This window comes from Leptinotarsa decemlineata, unplaced genomic scaffold, assembly GCF_025532065.1.
Source record: "Leptinotarsa decemlineata unplaced genomic scaffold, Ldec_3_MD MMD2_tig00000010_RagTag_RagTag, whole genome shotgun sequence".
Classification (NCBI taxonomy): Eukaryota; Metazoa; Arthropoda; class Insecta; order Coleoptera; family Chrysomelidae; genus Leptinotarsa; species Leptinotarsa decemlineata.
This window is the reverse complement of record NW_027412538.1, coordinates 4,783,404-4,806,554: the sequence shown is the minus strand read 5'-3', so window position 1 is coordinate 4,806,554 and position 23,151 is coordinate 4,783,404. Positions and strand designations below refer to the sequence as shown.

At 35.3% G+C, this 23,151-nt stretch overlaps 2 protein-coding genes across 2 annotated transcripts in view; both read left to right on the top strand.

Moving 5' to 3' along the window:
• side (motor axon guidance molcule sidestep) overlaps window positions 1–23,151 on the top strand; it is a 249,718-nt gene that overhangs the window by 47,145 nt on the left and 179,422 nt on the right. Inside the window, exon 2 of the mRNA XM_074171289.1 lies at window positions 10,298–10,430. Coding sequence (XP_074027390.1) covers window positions 10,298–10,430 — 133 coding nt within the window. The remainder of the gene's footprint in view (window positions 1–10,297; window positions 10,431–23,151) is intronic.
• LOC141480804 (uncharacterized) lies at window positions 12,971–15,240 on the top strand. Its single transcript, XM_074171291.1, has 2 exons — window positions 12,971–13,186; window positions 14,176–15,240. Exons 1-2 carry the CDS (start codon window positions 12,971–12,973, stop codon window positions 14,746–14,748), a joined length of 789 nt encoding a protein of 262 aa, XP_074027392.1. The 3' UTR covers window positions 14,749–15,240.

Genomic DNA, 23,151 nt, shown 5'->3' with positions numbered 1-23,151 from the left:
TCAAAAATATGTTATTCACAATATTGAACTTTTTCAGCAAAAGAGAAATTAATTCGTAACAATTCAATAGATCAATTTTTCCAGAAAACTGAAGAATAACAATTTTTGTAATGATAGATTGATCAGGAAAATGAATATTGATAACGTAAATACCGTTATTCAACACAGAAAAAAATTGTCAATTCGTTCATTACTTTTTTTGTCATGAATAATAATATGTAAAATTCGTCAATACACAAATAGATGAAAAGTTCATCTATATAAATTATGTAATGAAGACAATTCAAATGAAATCACAAAATACACGCTATATATATATATATATATATATATATATATATATATATATATATATATATATATATATATATATACATATATATATATATATATATATATATATATATATATATATATATATATAAATATATATATATATATATATCGTCGGTACTGACGATGCACAATAGGCTGAAACAGCTGTCTACCGGTGGCTCTTAAACTGAAATCAATATGGGAATGATCAAAAAGTACTTATCTATTTATTTTTTGATTTTCATGGAATTTTTTTCCAGGGGCATAGACTGCTCCCCAAAGGAAAAACTCCAAAGGCGATAAATCAGGTGACCTGGCAGGCCATTCGATGGGGCCTCTGCTTCCAATCCACCGTTCAGGAAACCGGTCATCTAAAAACTCTCTTACTGGAGCAACATAGTGAGGAGGTGCTCCATCTTGCTGGAAATGAAGCCGATCATCATTATGATTTTGGTCATTTTCAATTATTTCTGTTATCAGAGGATCAAGCATGTTCAGGTAGACCTCACCAGTTAAATTTCCAGGAATAAAAAGTGGCCCTACGATATGACTACGATATTGATTTTTTGAGGGTACTGGGTATGGACCTTTCGGAATAAGTGTGGGTCACTGTCATCCCAGTAACGGCAATTATGCCTATTCACAGCTCCATTCAAAAAAAGAAGAACTCTCATCGGAAAAGCACGTGTTGAATGATGGTGCGGATCATCAATTAGTAGCTGGCTCAGTTGTTCACAAAATTGCAGCCTTCTATCAGAATCATCTTCATTGAGTTCCTGTACTAATTTAACTTTGTACGGATGAAATTTATAGGCTTTTAATATCCGTATTATGGACGAACGGGAGACACCTGCAGCAAGCTGACGGGTACTTTGAGTATGATCCAATTCACCATGTCCCAAAACAGCGACTTCCACTGCTTCATTTCTGATCAGTTTCCGTGGCTGGTGTTTCACATTACAGGCAGATCCGGTATCGACAAACTTTTGGACTAACTTGGCAACGTTCGAATCATTCACATTTTTCCCGGGATGACTGTTATTAAAGAGGCGAGCAGTAAGTCTAGCACAACTATTATGTTGATAATAAAGTTTAACAATTTCAACTCGTTCAGGAATGGAATAAACCATTTTTACAGTAAAGTTGAAATAATTTCAAAAGCAACCAAACTGAATCAATGAACGTTTGCCTAAATCCTTTTTGTACACTCATCTGCTGTTGTTATTTGAATCAAAAAACGCACGAGAGAAATTGAGGAATGTAGTAGTGATAAAAATGCCGTTTTTTCCCCATTTTCATCTACACCAAAAATATCGAATGAATGTTCTTGCTTTTTTTATAACTATCCAAGTAAATACAACAAATTAGGTATCATTGGAAAGATAATTTTGTGCCCTTTCAAATGATATACCACTCGACCCCACTTTCTATTTAAAATTTTAGTGTTGTTACTCACCCTCGTTAGGGGGTTGAAGGCACAGGTAGAAAAATAGATCTAAAATGTGTCCTCCTCAAAAGCAAAATTTACCTGTCTGAGCATTTTTGCGTTAAGTTACAAAAAAAGAAGAAAAGCAAGGTGCATACTTTTCGTTGGACCACTCGATATATACACATAATATACATATACACATACACAATGTATGTATATGTGTATATCAAGTTTCAGCTAAATGTAAGAATTCACCAATTAGTTATACATGATTATTGGTCGATAATTTCACACTTTTTCAAATCAATTGACTGTAGTTTCTCTCATATTCCTCGGCAGTAAGTTATAGTAGAAACTTTTTGCCCATTCTGGCGGAAATGCTCATGAGAAAATTATCTACAGTGACAAAACGGTTGAGGCTTTTGCGGTTGACGTTTTCAGTGTGACTTCTCCCGGGTTTGAAGGCCGTGTATTTTCGGAATTTCTTTCCGACGTTTCGCTGGCGCGAGTGGCTAGCTTCCTCAGACGTTTATACATCCTGAGTTAATATCTTTGATGACTGGATATTACGGCTGTGTTACGCATTAACATGAATATGCGTTACGCAACAGAGATATCAACTCAGGATGTATAAACATCTCGGGGAAGCTAGCCACTCACGCCAACGACACGTCAGGCAGAAATTCCAAAAATCCACGACCTCCAAACCGGGAAAATAGTTACCTTTATCTACAAAAGTGTTCACAGAATTCAGTACTTTCATTCGGGATCGATAATACCTCATTTTCTATGAAATTACAACGTGACGTCTATGAAGAAAAAAATCTGTGAAAAACTGATGACAAGAATATTATCGATTTTCGAATCACCTATAACCTCAGTCAGCTAACTTTTCAACAGATAAAAAACATGATTATTCAAAATGTTCTTTTCTGAAAAGAATAACTTTGCCAATAAAATGATGTCCGAAATTTATCTGGTTATCTGTATCTGTAAAGTAGGGAGGGTGAGTGCAGGCCTTCAGCACTTAGACCACATGTGACCCATTGTACATCCTCCCGAAGAGTTGTCCTCCTAGGTCATAGTCCATCCTGTTCTTTCCAGGAAGATGGACAGATCACTAGTAGACATCTCTATATCGGCAGGTGTAGGCAAGACTCGCCGAACACATACTCTCTTATTGACGATAACTCTGGACACTCGCATAGGACAGGCCTGACAGTCTCATCTTCCTGTTCACACATTCTGCATAGAGGTGTGTCCACTAGCCCCATATTATGGAGGTGTTTCCTTAGTTGACAGTGGCCAGTCAGAAATTCTACTGTTAAGCGTAGATGTTTCCTGGTCATCGCCAGATATTTTTTCGGCGCCAGCTTCCCAGGGTTGCTCAGGGTGATCCTGACAAGATTGCACTCTTTTGATTCCATCTCATCTCCTCATCTATTTAGAAATTGGGCATGTGTGTGACGTTTGGCTAGTTCCGCAATTGTCGAAGTCATCAGGACGTAGGTGTCACTGGGTCCTAAAATTCTTAGTCCAGCCGGTTCCTTGGCTGAAGAGTAGGCAATGCGATTTAAAATATTAGATATCTAGGGTGTATTAAAAGAATAATTTTCGAATTTTGGTTCACTTAGAATTGGAATAAAATTTTCCATCGAATCATCACTTGAATTTTCAAAATGGGCATCTTTGGGAAAGCATTGCCCTCAGATTGTCTTGAGTATATCATAGGAGTCTTTGTGTGACCTAACAAATTCATCAAAATTGAAATTTGTTTTTTTTTCGAAGAATAATATCTATATTTCATAAAAATTTCTGAAATATTCCGTGAGAGAATATTCAATAGGAGAAATCAAAAATTCACAACTCAAATAATTTGATACTTTTCATGACCTCTATGTTGATATATTGTTCATATGAAATGGATTATTGACAGATGTTTGCGAATTTCCCAAATAATTTAATTGAAATAGCAATTTATTTGTGTAAGACCATGCCCGACGAATAATTAAGAATTTCAGCTAATACAGTTCATCAACTCATGATTCTATCTTCTACAATTAACATTTATTTAAATGATCGAAAACATTTTTGACCCTAAAATGTCATAGAGTGATTCGTTACACTCTTGAACTTCAATATCATCTATCAGACGAGGTTTTATATTACATAGCCTAAGAAACTCAGTGAAATCCAAACATTCAGCTGATGATATATAATATCGTCCTGTTGTGAAGCCTAATCCTGGTATTTTGATTTCGATTAGTTCTTTGAGAACTGGAAACGAATGAACGGTGATGTTGGATTACATTCCATATCTAATACATGTGTTGAATCAACTCAAAAATTTCGTGAATGACGATGTGGTTTTGTTATCATTTGCAATGTGCATATATTTGTGAGCATTTTGCACATATTATTATCCCTTAGTACCTAGAAAATAATTGCTTTTCACTACGATTCTGCGATTCTATCGCATTTCCTAATTTTTTTGTATAATTTCTCTTTCTTTAATATTTTTAGGAGAAACACAAAAACACATTACATCTAGGTGTGATAATTATAACTTCAAAATCAAGGAAGACATGATTGCGATGAGAGACCGTATTTTTTATAGAAATGTGATATTTGAAGTTTTATTGAGTATCTAATCTAAGAGATTATATTCAGTAACTGTCTCCAAAATCAGCAAGAAGCAAACAAATATAAATTCATACTCAAGATGGATGAATCAATCTGCAAATTTATTTCTGTTCATACTGAGAATTTCATAGAAAATATAATAACTATATGGAATTCTGTTCACATATCTATTTATACAGTGTGTCCGCAAAGTATGGAATAAATTCGATATTTCCAAAACCAAAGGTCGTTTTACAAAAACCTGAAACACGTCGATTTTCAATTTCAATATTCAACATTTCACAACAAAATTTCATTATACAGGGTGACCCATAGTAATGTGATGACGTCATCGGTAATTTTTTTTAATGCAACACCCTGTATTTGGTGGCAGTTTTAGATAATTCGTAACGAACTGATTCTGAAAAGGTATGATACTTGGGGTCTAACAGACAGAACTTGACAGATGCGCTCTCAGAAAATAAATTTTATAGATATCCAATAAAAGTAGAAATTGATTAATTATTTTATATTTTTTTCTAATAAATAATTCAACAATGAGAAAGTAATCCATCAATGAATACATAACTTTATTTCAAATGTTCGAACTGTAGTCCTTAGCGTACGGAAATTATACTTCAAACAGATGAGGAAAAACTGGTCCAAAATTCTGAATAATTCTGCAAGACTTGTAGAGTCTTATCTCGTACCCCATATGTATATAATTTTTCTATTAGTAGAATATGGATTATGGTATCAAATGCTTTGGCCACATCAAGGAACATGGTTAAACACTTTCTCAATTTGTTCAATGCATCAACAGTTTTTTCAAAGTCCATGAAAGCATTTTCAGTGCATAATTCATTCAGATAGACTTTGTAGAATGATTAGTTGTATTATCAACTGATCAGGCTACCGTGTATCAGAACGCGTCTTCGAATGAAATTGATTCTGAAACTCCCAACTGTCATTACTCAAAATCAAATTCTTTATTTTCCTGTTCGACAATTTTATGAATCGAAAAAATCACATCACATTACGATGCTTGTAAATCTTTCTCAATGTAGTGTATTTCAGGAGTTATTTCTTTCCTGATGTTCTGCAACAGGACTTTCGCTGTCGAAAATATTTTACTTTATGAAACATCTTATCGTCATTACTGAAACGTAAAAATCACTTTTCATCTTTGTTTTGTTTGGGAAGGCAAGCGTTCGAGGCCACGGCCCGTTTTCACCCACACAGATATTTTCATGCCGGTTAAAGTCCCCTAGAACTGGGCTCCCAGCCAAAAACGGCACACGACTCGAACAGAAAATTCGTCGCAGGGGGCCAGGCGCATGCTTTTCCGCTAATTGCGACTTCGTCGTAGATTCAACTGCACAAAAGCCGTCTCTGATAATAAGTTTTTAGGGTTTCAGATTAAAATTATATAGTACTCGAATAAATTATCACTCCGGAACTGGCAAATCTAAAATTTATGGGATGGAGAATAAAGGCAAGATTATTAAACTGTAATTTTGGGTTCGTAAAACATTCTGTGAACATTGAAATTAATTCAAGAATTTTATCATCGGTTATATTCGAATTTGGATGGTCTTGTCGACGAACTGCATGTTGAAATCTTTATGGAATTCATGAATATCTAATTTCCTAGATATCCTGTGGGAGTTATGTCTGCGCTGCTGTGGTGTTTTTCTTATATTATATGGAACTAGGATGTAATTGAGTTGTGCTCTCTTCGACCTCTTTCAGATTTTGAACAGTTTTTATTAGGAATGATGACACTTTCCATATGTTGGTATCATCTTTGAATGACGGAACATAACAGCGCTTCAAGATGAGTTTTGTGTTACATGAATGAGAATAAACCGATGGACAAATCAGATGAACGAACCCAAGTGAACACTTTTTATAAAATATGGTTCAACATTTTGAAAGAGGTTTGAATCGAAGCAAAACAGTGATGAAACTGGCTGGTTAACGTTCCTGATTTTATTTTCGAACAAAACGTCAATAAACTGTTCTGATACATTTTGCAATATTTTTAAGTTGTAACACGTTTTAACTATGGATTATTTGATTTTCGAGAAATTTTGTGAATGATTCATCAACATTATCCTCATTAGCAGATATATGTTTCAATCAAAAACTATCAAATATTATTCCTTATTCGAATAGCAATGCAAATTTAGTATACTTTTTGTAGGGCCATTTGAAAAGTAAAATATACGCCACTCAGCCAGGTTCGTTAGCAGAGTTACCCCAACATAATGGCGTCAAATAACCCCAGACATGCTCCAAAATATCAAACATCGTTTTGAGACGACCTTATACTCATGTATGGCAGTGAATAGAGAACACTTCGAGCATCTACTATGAATCAATATAGTTTGGAATGATTTTAGTTTTGCACAATTTTCCAATTTTCAAACGAAACAGTGTTTTTTCTGCAATAGAGCGCCAAAATGAAAAGTTAAGTAGCAAACACTCACATGTCTAAATTCCTTATGGAATTATTTTTCAATGCTGTGTCACACTTAGTACTTTCCCTAATCAAATTGTATGAGTAACCAAGGGCTGGAGAGATAAATATGACAGTTGAGGCAATGACAGGATTTGCCCCCCTTGGATTTAAAATTGACGTGTTTTTGAATTATGTTCACAACAGATGTGTTTTGAAGAATTCGTTTCTGGTGTAAAGTTAAATCGAACCATAACTGCAAATTTCGTCCGCCATTTTGGAGCCACCATCTTGATTTTTTGCATTGAAAAATAATTCATAATTTCTGACCCTGAAAACCACCACTTATCAATTTTGAATCAAATCGTACCATAATTGCAAATCTTGATCGCCATTGTGAAGCCGCCATCTTGTTTCGTCTCCTAGAAAAACTACATAATGCAATGCCACCGAATTTATGTCAAATTAGCTTGCGAATGAAGTATCATAATTTGGAGTACGGAACAGTTTTTTTCCCGCAAGAAGGCGCCGAAATCGAAAGTTTGGTAGCTAAAATTGACATGGTTCAATTCCTTGTGAATTTACCTTTTCAACGATGTGTCATACTTACTACTTTCCCTATTCAAATTGTTTGGGTGGTAGTTACCTAGGGGTGGCCACCAAGATCGCACGATCTTGCACCGATAGAACATGGGTGGAATATTGTTGGTCGCAGACTGCTGAATTCACAACAGCCCCTACAGACTTTGGCAGTACTAACACATGTTCAGAAGTGGGGTGAAATTAAATACCCCAACAGGATATAGACTACCTCATCAGGACAATGTCCAGACGTATCCACGAGTGTATGAGACATCGAGGATCTGCAACACAGTACTGAACTTCGCTGGTTTCAGGATCATTCTCTGAAAACTTACTCGTTTGTTTGCTATTATGTGTCAAGTATGTAAGTAAAAATTATAAAAATACTTTCAATATAAATCGGTGTTTACCATTCTTTGTCACTTAGTAACTAAGTAACAGGGTGTAACTAAATAAGTGTAAAACATTCAAGGAGGTGATTCCTCATCGAAAAAAAGAGGATCTTTCATATAAATAAATTTCATTGGAACATCCCTCGTTAAGATACAGCCCCTCAAAGGGGGTACATAAAATTTGTATAACAAATTTTTTCACCTGAACGTTTGTACTACCAAAAAGACACTTAGCCAGAAATTCATTTGGTTTACCACATGGTTGTAAGGGGTGGAAAACGCAACCCCTAAAATTTATTTCCAATGTAACTTTTTGTCTTATTATTTGTTTACCATTTAAAAATTCGTTTCCAATAGCCTGTTTCATTTTAAACAAAAAATGTCTCTTGGGTTTTTGCCCAGAATAAACCAGTTCGCAGAAAAAAAATATTTTACGAACAACTAAAGAGATTAGTCGTCATAAATACGAAAATTAAACTAATCTATCTAGTATGTCGGTATTAGCGATAGTGACAATTAAATTGGTATGACGCTGTCAGTTTATGAATTTTCGAAATTGAATTAATACTGATTGTGTGTTGTTGTTTTGTTCTTAATTTGTTACTTCAATAATTCACTTGTTTTCAAAATGGCATACAAATGAGGAAATGGCTGATATGCATTACGTTTACGGTCTGTCGCAGGGGTTAAAAGCTTCTAGAAGATATTCTGAAATGTATCCTCAACGGCAGCATCCTTCACATAGAATATTTGCTCGACTTCATCAACGATTACGAGAATATGGTTCATTCGACAAAAGAACCCAGGATTGTGGTCGCCATCGAGAAGTACGAATGTAGTTTTTCTCGGGACAAGATTATTAATTTTCTTAATTACCACATATGGGCTGATAAAAACCCTCACGCTATTGTCGAAATTAACCATCAAGAACAGTTTTCTCTTAACGTGTGGCTCGAAGATATTGGGGATGATTTAATTGTGCCTCATTTTCTACCTCCTCGATTATATGGTGAGGCAAACGTTCAATTTTCAAGAGAAGTGCATCCAGTACTGCTGGAAGAAGTTCCTTTGGGCGTCAGAAGGGATATGTTTCTTATGCATGATGGGGCCCATTTTAGTCAAGTAGCACGTCAGCATTCAACTGAAACATAAGCAAATCAGTGGATAGGTCGAGGAGGACCACAGAATTGTCCCGCTAGATCCCCGGATCTCAATTCTCTCGATTTCTCTATTTGGGGCCATTTACAGCATTTGGTTTATCGTACTCCTGTTCGCGATGTAGATGACTTAAGAAACCGCATCATTAATGCATGCAGGGTAATCAGAGAGACTCCCAAAATATTTGAGCGAATACGCATGCGTAATTGCGCAGCAATTATGCATGCGTAATGTCTGAAGGTAGACATTTTGAACATTTACTATGATTTCTACATGTTGTGTGTTTTATTATTAATGAATTAGTTTTGTTTATTACCCTTTAATCGTTTAATTCAGGTACTAACTACAAAATCCAGTTCGCATTCATGACGATGTATCTCTGTAGTTGTTCGTAAAATAATTTTTTCTGCGGTTAAATTTGGGCAAAAAACCCAGGAGAAATTTTTTGTTCAGAATGAAACAGGAAATGAATGTTCAAATGGTAGACAAATGATAAGACAAAAAAGTTACATTGGAAATGAATTTCAGGGGTTGTGTGCTTGTGAAAAAAATTGTTATACAAATTTTATGTACCCTCTTTAAGGGACTGTATCTTAACAAAGTATGCTTCAATGAAGTTTCTTTATATGAAAGTTCCAATCTTTTTTTTGTAAAGAATTTTGATCCTTTTCTTGACAGACTTTCCACTGATCAGGTGAGCTTTCAGTTACACTTTCATTGAAGTTGAGTTTCGAGTTGGAGAAAAGCATATGTACATTTCATATATCTCGAAAAACATTTGAAGAATATTTCCTAACTCTTATGTTTTTACATTCCGCTAATAGTGACTTTGTTGCTGATCAAATATTAAGTGAATTCCTCATGAAGTGTTTCATTAATTTTCAATGGAATACATTGATCCTTTTGAAAGGTGATATAATTCTCATCAGTCGGTTTTCGCGACTGAGTCTATGATTTTTCCAAATTTTTTCAATGATCCTTGTTAGGAATCACACGTTAAAAGTTAGGACATCTTTAGTCCTTAGCTCGCACATGTTTCTCATTTTCTAAGAGTTGTTGTTCGTATGGGCGCTACAGCTGATTAACGGAAAAACAGATTTCAAACAGATTTTAAATAGATCCTATTTCTTTCATTTCAAAAGATTCAGGATGGGTCTACAAAACAAGGAAGTATCTCACAGTTGGCGAACAAAAAAAAAGGAAAGGGCCGTCAATTTAATTTTGAGTAGGTAGATCTTTAAATCACGTTTTTGATTCGTCACTTTCATTCCCTGGCGTTCACTGTTCCATAATTTTCTTGCACTGACAAAAATAATCATTATATTTTATCATTTCTAGTGCCTGCCAAACTCATCTGGGGAGTTCCTGGAAAAGATGCTGAACTTCCATGTGATATAACACCAGCTCTACCAAATGACAATGTCACGATGATTTTCTGGTTCAAGGATAATTTAGGAATGCCACTCTACAGGTGGGTATGATATTGAAATAAAGTGACTACGCAGAATTATGCAAATGTTTTGTAGTAACTAAAACAGTTTCATCATAAATAATAAGTTCTACTAGAGTGAATTGCTAGTTTGACTATATTGAATACGTATTTATCTTGAAAACCATTCTTTCTGACCATTTCTATGGTGTTAGCGAAACGCGTTTAAAAATAAAAAATGTTTGTGAAAATTTTGAATTATTATCATGGATTTTGAAACTACATTTATATAAATAGATAGTACGATTTCAATTGGGAATTGGTTCAGATTTGTTTTAAATTTGATCCTTGGATTTCAGTGCTTGTTCAGGTTTTGCTATCTTCAATTGAAAGCAGAATTAAATAATATCCTGCGCTTACAATAGGTGTTTTACTATAATTACTTCGGCTTATAATTTTCCCCACAATAGTTCATCCAAACGCGTGAAAATAGGTAAAATCATCACAATAACGGTGGGAGCACTGATATTGCTGTACGGTTGTTCATTTGTCAAAATTCGAATAAACTTCGCCGGACTGTGAAGAGAGGGGCTGCGGAAAATAGAAAAACAAATGAAACGTAGAAAATGAAGCTTTGTCATTTCTGACCATATCAGTATAATGCTTACTGTTATAGGCAGTCATCTGCAGTTTCTTGCGTGAACAAAACTATTCTAAAATTATAGAAATATCACCCATATGGAATTCAATAAATTGATGGATGTAGCCGTTACTATGTGGTAGGAGATCATGATGAAAAAAGAAATGAAAATTTCTATGTTTTTTACCACTTTTATAAAAAAAATAAAAGTGGTAAAAAACATAGAAATTTTCATTTCTTTTTTCATCATATATATATACAGTGTGACCCATTTAAAATGGAACCACCCCTGTAGAATGTACATTTTTCAATCAATCTCAATTTTTTTTTATTGAAATATTAAGCATGAAAAACTGTATCTTGACACTAACTTTCACAATTTTAGTTTCATTTCCAAGGCACTCTATGGTTTTTTTTGTTTGTCAAAAACGGCAAAAGTTTATTAGGCAATTTTTGTTTTCAAATTTGACTACACCACTGGATTCGTAGTCGTTATAAATCAAAACTGTCAAATTTTCATTAAAAAATATTTGTTAACAACGAAGTTACAACAACTTCAATTTTGGAAACAAAGTATTTGTTTGTAATTTTTATTCAGATTATAGACATATTTGAGATCTGACAACACTGTCATCACCAAGTAGAACACCAGTGAATTTGTACAGTGAAAATCCGAAGTCAACAGCTCAATGCGTTCTACAGTTATAACTCCTGAAAATATGGTAATGTGAGAGATTTGTGGTGCAAGCGTTTTGTAATAAAAATCTGACTACGCCACTGGATTTGTGGATAATATTCCCTTAAAATCATTCATTTGAGTGTAGGTTACGAGAAGTGTATTCTAGAATAACAGAAAATTAAAAATTCATTTTCAAGTTATGCAGTACTTAGTACATTCTTCCGCATAGCCGCTAAAATCAAATTGATTTAAAGCATGGAAATCATTTATTCAATAATAAAACAGAGAGCAGGACAAAAATTGTTCCCTGTAAATTCTTCATAACTCAGCTAAAACAATCTTTTAGAGGAGATATCAATAATTTGAGGAAGCTGAACTCATTATGCAAAGGTTTTATAATAAATCAACAGTAGGCTGTGATTTTGACAGTTAATCATAAATAAAATAATAGTTGTTAGTTACGTGCATTTAATAATGGCTTTGCAATTATCATTAGAAGAAAGAATTGAAATTGTGAGAATTTCTGGGGACAATTATCATAGTGAAAGAGAAGCAGCTAGGATATTTAATCACAGACATCCAAATCGACTTCCCATTGACAGAAGCACCGTCAGTAAAATTAACAAAACATTTAAAGAAACCGTTGCAGTCAGCAAACATATTTTAAAAAATAATCACCAAAGAAGAAATTTAAACGAAGGTGCTGTTTTAGATTATTTTAGAAACCACCCAAACAGAAGTTTACGAGTCGCCAGTTTGGATTTAAACTTACCGAGAGAGACTATTCGACGATGTCTTAAACAAAACAAAATGAGAGCATTTAAACCTAAAGCCGCATTTTCACGTGTCAAGTAGCTAAAGCGAGTTACTAAAGCAAGTAACTAAATTTAGTAACTTGTATGGTGTAAACAACTTGATTTAGTACTTGCGCAAGTACATAATTTAGTAAACTGTTTAGTCAAGTGAATAGAAAAAGTTCTATTTACTTGAGCAAGTTGCCTCTCCCACCTTCGCTTTCTAGCAACTACCAAGCCGACTAAACAAGTGTAGACAGCTCAGTTTAGGCAAGTTCATAGTACAGACTGCAAGGTTGGTTGTGTTTTAATTTGGTGGCGTGTTTTGAAAATGTCTCGTTGGAGTGAAGCGACTACAATAAAGTTTGTAGAAGAGTATCGGGAGAGGCGATGTCTATGGGATACAAAGGCTGTGATTTATAAAAATAAACAAGCTCGGGACGCGGCGTATAAGGAAATTGAGGAGATCATGGGAATAGAAGGATTCGGAGTGCCTGAAATCAAGAACAAAATACGGGCGTTGAGGTCAACTTATTCTCAAGAAAAAAAGAAAATAAGAGACTCGATGAAGTCTGGAGCAGGAGCGGAGGATATTTATGTCCCCAGTGTGAAATGGTTCAAGGAAATGGACGCATTTTTACGTAATATAGAGGATAATAAGAGGCCCACGCAGGATAATTTCAATGTAGGTATATTATAGTAGTGTTCATATGATAGGTAATTAATCCGTATACGTGTTTTCCCGTCCCGAAAGTATCAACTTGTAATAAATTAAAGCAATACATCTCTCCAGCTATGTAACCAAATACGGAATAAGTATGTACATATTATAATATTAATATTAAAGTAGGTATAGTCAAAATATCATCCGTTGCTGCCATGGCACCGCACCTTCGCCCACAAAGTACTGGCAGAGTCGACCTCGCAGTTCTCTTGCACGTCGTGACGAATGATTACTCCCCAAAGGTCTTATTGACGGCAAGGGTATATTACTGTCATTTCTCCAAGAACCTGGTCTAATCTGACCGCGTTCTCTATCTTCTTCATCTAACGATCCATTTGGTGTGTAAGTGTTCTGAGAAGTGATTCGCAAATAATTGTGTAGTGCGCAACTGGCCTTGATAATTTTGTCCACAGTTTCTGGTAAGCATGCCATAGGCTTTTCAAAAATGCGAAATCGGCTAAGCAGAATTCCGAACGCATTCTCTACTATCCGTTTTGCCCGTGAAAGGCGGTAATTGAAAATTTTCTGATTTTCCGACAGTGTTACTTTTGAATAGGGTTTCATCAGATATGTTTTCAATGAAAATGCATCGTCACCTACGATGAAACCACCATCTGGTAATAAACCATTCTCTAGGGCTTCAAATAAAGATGATTGTTGGAAAACCCCACCATCGGATTGTCTTCCAGAACATCCAACATTAATATAGGAAAAACAATAGTTGTCATCTACCAGAGCTAACAGAATAATGCTGTGAGTACCCTTATAATTGAAGAATTCACTACCACAATTTGCCGGCGCATGAATCGTCACATGTTTCCCATCAATCGCACCGTAACATTTGGGGAAGTTCCACTTCAAACGAAACCCCTTTTCAATAACGTTCCATTCTTCTTGGGACTCCGGTACCTAAAATACATAATACGGTATATCTATTTGTACTATTTCAGATGCAACGCGAAGAAGCAGTTGACGAACAACAACAACAAGATGAAGAGGCAATAATGACTGCCAGACAGGAAAAGTCTCAGGAACCACCACAGGAAAAGTCTCAGGAACCACCACAGGAAAAGTCTCAGGAACCACCACAGAAAAAAATCAGAGCTACGGCAAAATTGAGACAGGTTACTGCAGTAGTTAACGACCTAAAAAAAATAACCGAAACTATCACACATGAACCTGCCAATGAACATGAATACATAGCTTTTGGTCGCAGTGTTGCTGCACAATTAATGACGTTAACTGCTTTTTCTGCAATAAAAGCACAGGAACGTATTCAGTCTGTTCTTACCAGTTTTAAACTCCAAGACCTCCAGAGTATTCGGTACGACACAGACACACATACCAGCAGTGCTAACGCCCCATCTGCCATCTCTACACCAATGCAGTCCCCTACATATTCCGACATGCCTTCTTCGTATAGCGATGGCTTCAGCACTATAATCCATGCAGAAGCAAATCTTACCTATGACGACGATATTAGAAGATCACAGATGATAGCACATGCTTTTTCCAATATTTAACATGTTTTGTTCATCAACAACTTGTTCGCAATAAAAATATTCAAAAAATACATACCTTTATATATTTTCTCAGACTTTCAAAAATAGCATCACACACCTCGGGTATAAATTTGGAGATTGCAGGTGTTGACACACGAAATAACCTCTGCAACGTTCTATAACTATTCCCTGTGGCTAAATAGGACAATGTGATTTCCAATTTTATTCTAGCTGGAACAGCCGATCTCATTACAGTGTCGTATTTCGTAATTTGATGCGCAATTTGAGCCAGCAATATTTCAAACTGTTCTTGAGATATCCTCAGACAATTTCTATATTCTGGTGCGTCTTCAGCTGCTAATTCTCTTAATAACGTAGATGAAGCACCATATCTTTCTCTTCTACTCAGCCATTTACGTACCCAGCAACGCTTCTTTTTGTTTTTGTTCATTTCTTCTGCAAGTATTTCGGATACTTCGCCACATAACGTCAATATACAATTTCGCACTGCTGCACGCGTCACTTTTCCTGCCATGTTTAATCTGTACTAAACAACTAAACAACAAAGCAGGTACCTACACATGTGAACGCTCACTAAAACGAACGGACTAAATTTTAGTTACTTGCTTTAGTAACTCGCTTTAGCTACTTGACACGTGAAAATGCGGCTTAAATTTCTTCACTCTTTAAAGGCAGGTGATGAAGTGAAACGTATGGAATTTTGTTTGTGGGCACAAGGCGAGTACCTGAATACAAAAAATTTTTTAAACTGCATAATGTTTAGTGATGAAGCTTCTTTCAGCACCAATGGGGTAGTTTCATCGCAAAATGCTCGGTATTGGGCTACGGAAAATCCGCACTGGATCATAAATTGTGAAAGTCAATATTCCGAAAAAGTTAACGTTTGGTGTGGTATAGTACAAAATAGAATAATAGGTCCATATTTTTTTGATGGAAACATAAACGAGAAAAATTTTTTGGAATTTCTAAATAACCAATTATCGGACGAAATAGATGAAATGCCTCTTGCGGAACAAGTAAATTAATATTTTCAGCTCGACGGCTGTTCCGTGCACAATTCGAGGATTGTTAAAGAGTGGCTAAATAACCAGTTTCCAAATCATTGGATAGGACGAGGTAGTGACTTAATTGAATGGCCACCTAGATCGCCTGATCTAACAATATTAGACTTTTTTCTGTGGGGTATTCTGACACAAAAAGTATACAGAACAAGATCAACGAATCGAGCTGAACTCATGCAAAGGATACGACAAGCTTGTGCCGAAATTACAGTTCAACAAATAAGAAATAGTGTAAACAATATTCGGAAGAGATACGATAAATGTATTGAAGTTAATGGAGGTTTGGTAGAAGCCACAAAAATTTGAATGTTTAGTTTTAAATCAATGTTTATTTTAGTATCAGTTTTTTTTTAATGGCAATTAATTGTTGAATAAATACTTTGAAACTTGTTTGTATACATTTTGTTTTCATCAGCTATAGAAGAAGGTAGAGTAAGTTCAGAATCTCATAAAATGTGATTTTCCAGGTGCGCTGTTACAAAAGTACTATTATTTATTATTGGGAAACTTCCAAAAAGCTTACAAGTATGACCATTAATACTTCAAGATTCTATCAAGATTTGGTAAAAGCGCAATTGGGAGATTCCATGACATGTGATTCTGAACTTGGTCTACTACTGCGTAACTTGAAAATGAACTTTTAATTCTTTGTTATTCAATTATTCAATTTTTATTTTAATTTTCACTTCTCGTAACCTACACTCAAGTGAATGATTTTAAGGGAATATTATCCACAAATCCAGTGGCGTAGTCAGATTTTTATTACAAAACGCTTGCACCACAAATCTCTCACATTACCATATTTTCAGGAGTTATAACTGTAGAACGCATTGAGCTGTTGACTTCGGATTTTCACTGTACAAATTCACTGGTGTTCTACTTGGTGATGACAGTGTTGTCAGATCTCAAATATGTCTATAATCTGAATAAAAATTACAAACAAATACTTTGTTTCCAAAATTGAAGTTGTTGTAACTTCGTTGTTAACAAATATTTTTTAATGAAAATTTGACAGTTTTGATTTATAACGACTACGAATCCAGTGGTGTAGTCAAATTTGAAAACAAAAATTGCCTAATAAACTTTTGCCGTTTTTGACAAACAAAAAAAACCATAGAGTGCCTTGGAAATGAAACTAAAATTGTGAAAGTTAGTGTCAAGATACAGTTTTTCATGCTTGATATTTCAATAAAAAAAAATTGAGATTGATTGAAAAATGCACATTCTACAGGGGTGGTTCCATTTTAAATGGGTCACACTGTATATATATATATATATATATATATATATATATATATATATATATATATATATATATATATATATAGGTCAATATATAGAATTTAACTCTCAGTATTGGCTTGGTATTCTTTTCCTACAAGGAGAATATCGGGACAAATATATTTGTATTATTTACTAGAAACTGTCGTTGTATCGGCACACTTTTTCACCGTTTCAAATCGGTTCGATTCAATTCATAACCTTACACTCGTCATCTATATTTGTTTTGTCTTCGGGAAACATTCGAACTGCACATAAACTTTTGAAAACTATCTTTCTTCTCCTTTCAACTCATACTTATTTCTAGATATCCCCTGAATTATATACAGAAATGTACCTGTAAGTTGGACAGATGAATTTGTCACTTTCCAAACGAAATATCTCTCGAGGGAAAAGTTGGGAATATGGTCGAAATGATGCCCGAGTGTCATGAACGGTGAATCTTGAATTGACGGATAATAGTAATAATAGCTCTTGCGTTGTTCTGTCTCCATTACTATTGTATAAAATAAAATCGATGAGTGAATTTTCCTGTTTATTTTTCACTAACTTATATTATTACACCCCAGCTTAAAAGTCCCAGGTCTAAGAATAAAAACGCATTTTATTTTTCAAAATTGGCTTTATTCATCAACGTAATCTCCATCAAGAGCGACACAATCATTTCAGCGCCGCTCTAACAATGCAATACCCAGCCATCTCTTTCCTCAAAATAGGCCTCAGTTTCAGCAACGACCTCCTCATTCGAAAAAATTTCCTACCGGTGAGCGAACAGCCAATAGTCGTTGGAAGTCAAATCTGGCGAATTTGGTATGTGCGGGAATAATTCGGAGCCCATTCCACGCAAATTTGTCAACGTTACACACTTTTCAACCTGTCTTACGAAAAAGGGGTTTTTCCTTCTTGTTGGAAGATTGTCCGCGTTCAGCCTATATCCAAATAGGGCAAGAACAATCTCCCAAATAACTTTATACCAGTCGCTTTGCTATCCTCTCACATTCAATATTCCTCTTTCTATCCCGTCAACAGCACAAATTGAAAATTTGATTCTTTATAATAGCAAAAAATATTTCAATCATCTCCCTCTTTCAATCAGAAAGTTAACACGCTACAAACAATTTCGAAAAAGAGTGAAAAACTGCTAGATAAAGCTTATTATACTATTGAGGAATTTCTTTTGAATGACTTCGCAACTTATAAATCCAACTTATATAATATTTCATCACAGACTTTTATCCACAGAATTTTTCAAGTGTGCTTGAGCCATATTAATATCTTGTTTCAATTATTGATCTCTATTTTAATGTATCTGATTTTTAATTATTGAGCCTGTTTTGTCAACATATAAAATTTCTCATCATAGACTTTTACCATAAACTTTTTGAAGTGTGCTTGAGCCATATTAATATTTTGTTTTGAATTCTTGACCTTTATGTTGAGGTTTCAGATTGTTTTAGTTCTTGAGCCTGCTTTGTCAACAAAACCTAAAATTTTACGAGAATAAAGCATTTCTGACTCTGACTCAGTGATATCAAAAACCATGAATGAAGCCATGATTATGGCTTTCGTAAACAAGGATCAACAGGTGACCTTTTATCGTATGTCACTCATATTTGAAATGACGCAATCGAGAAACATGGAGAATCAAGTGCTGTTATGCTTGATATTCCTAAGGCCTTTGACCGTGTGTAGCATGAGGGTTTGCTGGTAAAACTTCGATGCTATGGCTTGTCGGATCATTTTTGTGTATGACTCTTCAGCTTCCTCAAAAAATGCTCCGTGAAAGTGACCGTTGACTGTTATTTATCGAATACTTTCATCGCTGGTATTCCCCATGGATCCACACTGTCTCCAAAACTATTTTCATTGTATGTCAATGACCAAGAATCCAATATATTGATTTGATGACGACAGCACACTTGTCTCTTCAATCAATTTGGATTCCAGGACATCGGCTACGGAGGCACATCTTCACCGGCAGCAGGAGGTTACATAGCTTATTGAGGATCTGGAAGTGATTTCGAATCTAGGTGAAAGTAACCAGGTTCAATTCAATGCCATACAAACCCAGGCATCGATTTTCTCCAAGACGATAAATGTCTTCGAACTGGATATAATAATGTCAGATCAGAAAATTTCGCTTTCTGCTTCGATAACTTTATTGGGATTCAGAATGGATACCAATATGTCTTGGCACAATCATGTCGCTGGAATTGGAAAAGCCGTTTCTCAACGGCTTGTTTGTTCGGAACAGTATTCCAAACACTGTTCCGAACAAGCAACACCTCAGCAACTTTTGATGCTTCATAAAGCTCAGATCAGACCTTCTTTGGAGTATTTTTCTCATGTATGGAGATTCGCTCCTAAGCATACTCTGAAGCTGCTGGATTCCATCCATAAAAGAGCGATCCGCCTGGTTGGAGATACGAACATCATTTATACTCGGATAGTCTGGAACATCGAAGAACTCTTTCATCTGGAGGACTGCGTTTATGTGGACAAAACTTTCTGAGAACGTTCTCCCAAATGAATTTAATCTCCAGCGATTTGAATCCAATGTGAATCGCTACTTTCGCACATGCACGTCTGTAAGAGCGTCTTAAGGATTTTCCTGTAGTGCTTCTGTTTCGTCCTGAAAAAAAAATCGTTTTCATTGATTTGTTACACTATGCATTGTTTTGATGAAGCAGCACTTTCTTTTTCTTCAGATGAATTCGTTTTTCCGCAATTTCGCCTATAGAACGCTCCAATAACACTATATATTATTCACTTTTGATAGTATTTTCCTTCTCAACATAGTCGATGAACATTACATCACGCACATCTCAAAATACCAAGACCATAGCATTTCCAGTCAATTGTTGTGCTATCGGGAGCTTTGAACGAGGATCATCTATTGCTCTCCACTTCGATGATGATTGTTTTGATTTCTAAGTGAAGTGATGGATCCATCTTTCATCCATTATCACATATCGATGCAAAAATTCCGATTTGTTATGTGTAATAAAATGATGATAAAAAACTTTTAAAACAAGCTTTCATTTGAGTGCCCTTAAAAGATAAAAATGAAATATAAAATCTCATTAAATCATCTGTCAGAATGCTTTTCAATTTAAATTTCATTCGACTGAATATGTACAGATTTCTTCTGGGCATCGCGACAAGCTTTCGTTATAATTTCAATTCTGTAGAGTCATAAATGAATGTGGTAAATTTGATTCAAAATTAAATTTTGATTTTTTCAGGGCACTTAAATGAAAGCTTGTTTTAAAGTTTTTTATCATTATTTTATTTTATATTTTTTATTTCCATTCCATAGTTATGGATCAATACAAAAGTCCATCTATAAAACGAAGAGTCCTTCAACAGAAAAACCCAAGGAACGGGGAAAACTATTATAAGGATAAACTAAATTCTATAGAAGTAGGTAGGTACCTACTCCTCCGGCATACCTCATACCTCAATTAGCTTGTTCTATTTCTCAGTCTATTCATTTCATTGATGGCGTCATTATTACATGGCGGAGTCCCAATTAATTTCGAACAGTCTGATTCTTCTATCAGGAGGCCTTCTATTGATGTGACCTTACTCAAAGCCACGCTTGGCCGGCAGCGAACAACTTTGAACCCAAGTATTCAACAGCGTGGTCAACCGTACTACCCTGCATTTTGTGAACTGTACAAGCCCAGCATGAAACAATTGGCAACATTCTACGTTCAGCTGTACTATGGCTGAATTCAGCTGAAAATTGCACAGATTTCGGTTCAATAACGTGAATCCCATCTTTGCCGAAGTCGATACGGACTGATGGAATGTCCGAGTCATACATTTGTGCTCTCCGGAAACAGGGCCAAAAAATTTCTATTATATGATATCATTATATGATGGCATCTCCAACTCATCCTCCAAGTTTTCTTGCTCAGCTTTTTCAATCAACACTTCAAAAGCATGTTGCCAATTGTTTTATGCTGGGCTTGTACAGTTCACAAAATGCAGGGTAGTACGGTTGACCACGCTATTGTATACTTGGGTTCAAAGTTGTTCGTTGCCGGCCAAGCGTACGTGGCTTTAGGTAAAGTCACTTCAATAGAAGGCCTTTTGATAGAAGAATTCTACTGTTCGAAATGAACTGGGACTCGTCCATGTAATAATGACGCCATCAATGAAATTAATAGGCTAAGAAATATAACAAGCTAATTCTTCGATAAGGTATGCTGAAGGAGTAGGTACCTACACCTACTTCTATAGAATATAGTTTATCCGAATAATAGTTTTTCCCATTCCTTAAATTTCTCTGTTGGAGGACTCTCCGTTTTATAGATGTACTTTCGTATTGATCGTATATTTTTTTAATTGAAGTCAACCCTGGATGTGGCATCTATTTCATGATGGGCCTACCAACTGCCTATCATAAACGAATGCGTATACAAAATTTCCCTGCTATTTACCGCTGAGGAGATCTCTCTTACGGAGCCAATCCTGGCAGCAGCATCAGGTCACGTTCATGATTAACATGCATTGTCATCGGTTCTGGACCAGCATGCAAAATTTCAGGTCAATCGGATACCGGGAAGTGGGTCAAATTAAACTTGCAAGATTTGTTAACATACATGCAAGTCAAGTTAAATAAAAGCTTTTAATGAAAATGGCCAAACACTGCTCAGAAACATCAAGACGTTCTTGTTTTTGGTCAACAGTGAGCTCGCGCAGCACTCACTTTGAACAGTGCTTTCTCATAGTCAAATTCTCATGCAATTTAAAGCCAACACGTTATTTTGGTATCTTTGCAAAGTCGGCTAACTCACGGAACTTCAGTTTTTAATCATTCAAAACGATTTTGTAAATAATTTTTATGTTTGAACTTCCAGTGTGTTCTGCAATATCGGTGTCTCTATGACCACGTTTGAAGTCAGCAAAACAACGTTCAATTGTTATTTCTGATGAGTCCTTATAACACTTTCAAGCCATTGTTTCGCTCGAAGGGTATTTTTGTACATCAAGAACAGTGCAAAATCAAAACAGAAAATTGTTTTTGATTCATTGTTTTGAAAATAAAAAAAGTAGTGTCACTCTTAGCACAACAATTCTCTAACTCTTAAGTGAAATATGTTATTTCAACAGCTTCCTTTTGAAGGTTAGGCCAAACTGAACAAGAGATGAGTGCAATAAGACGAGCTCCCTCTATGTTCGGCAATATTAAATTGTTACCTTTTTCGACAGTTTCACGTAGGAGATCATATGAGTATATTTCTGAGCTCGTAATAATATTACGAGTTTACGGAAGTATGAATACTGAAAGTGTGCTGGAGCAAGAGATATTTAAAACTGCTCCTTCAACGATCATCGTTGTTTCTTCTACTGGAAAATTAAACAATTCTTATTGCCCCCGAAGTAGAGGGATGTTCATAATGAACAGTTCCTTCTAGAAGAAGGGACTATTATTACTTTCAGGCGCGTGTAAAAGCAATAGCTCATTTCAGGAATGTGAGATTACGTTGTTCTTTTGTTCGCGTCATGAACGAGTGAGTCAGTTGACTTATTTTTAGCTTTGAAATAAGTAATGAAAGGAAGTGTCTCAAGAAAACATCCTCTCATGAGTGGAAAATTCATATTGTGATTCAGAATTAGGCAGACGGATAGGAATACGACTGAAAAACAAACACACCTTTTTGAGAGTTTTGAATTGGGTTCGTGATTTTTTTAATTCTTCCACCTTACCAACTTTTATCTATAGAAGAGTGGAATCCCCATTATTTCTACGGTATTTCATAATTCTCATATTTCAAATAAATAAATAATAACAATTTCAATATAAGCTTTCGAAAAAGAAGTTCTGATACTCCTAAAATACATGATATGTCTTCAAATAATTGAAAAAACAGATTCTTCAGATCACGAAGTACGTCCATCGTACTTCGGAGGATATTACGAACTACCCTTCCCGATATAGACCTTGTCAAGATGACAAGGCCATCTGCATAAGCTTGCTGATCTACTTTTCTTCTGTCGAGGGCATCAAGCAGACTATTCACTATCCACTATCTACTTTTTTTTTGTTGAC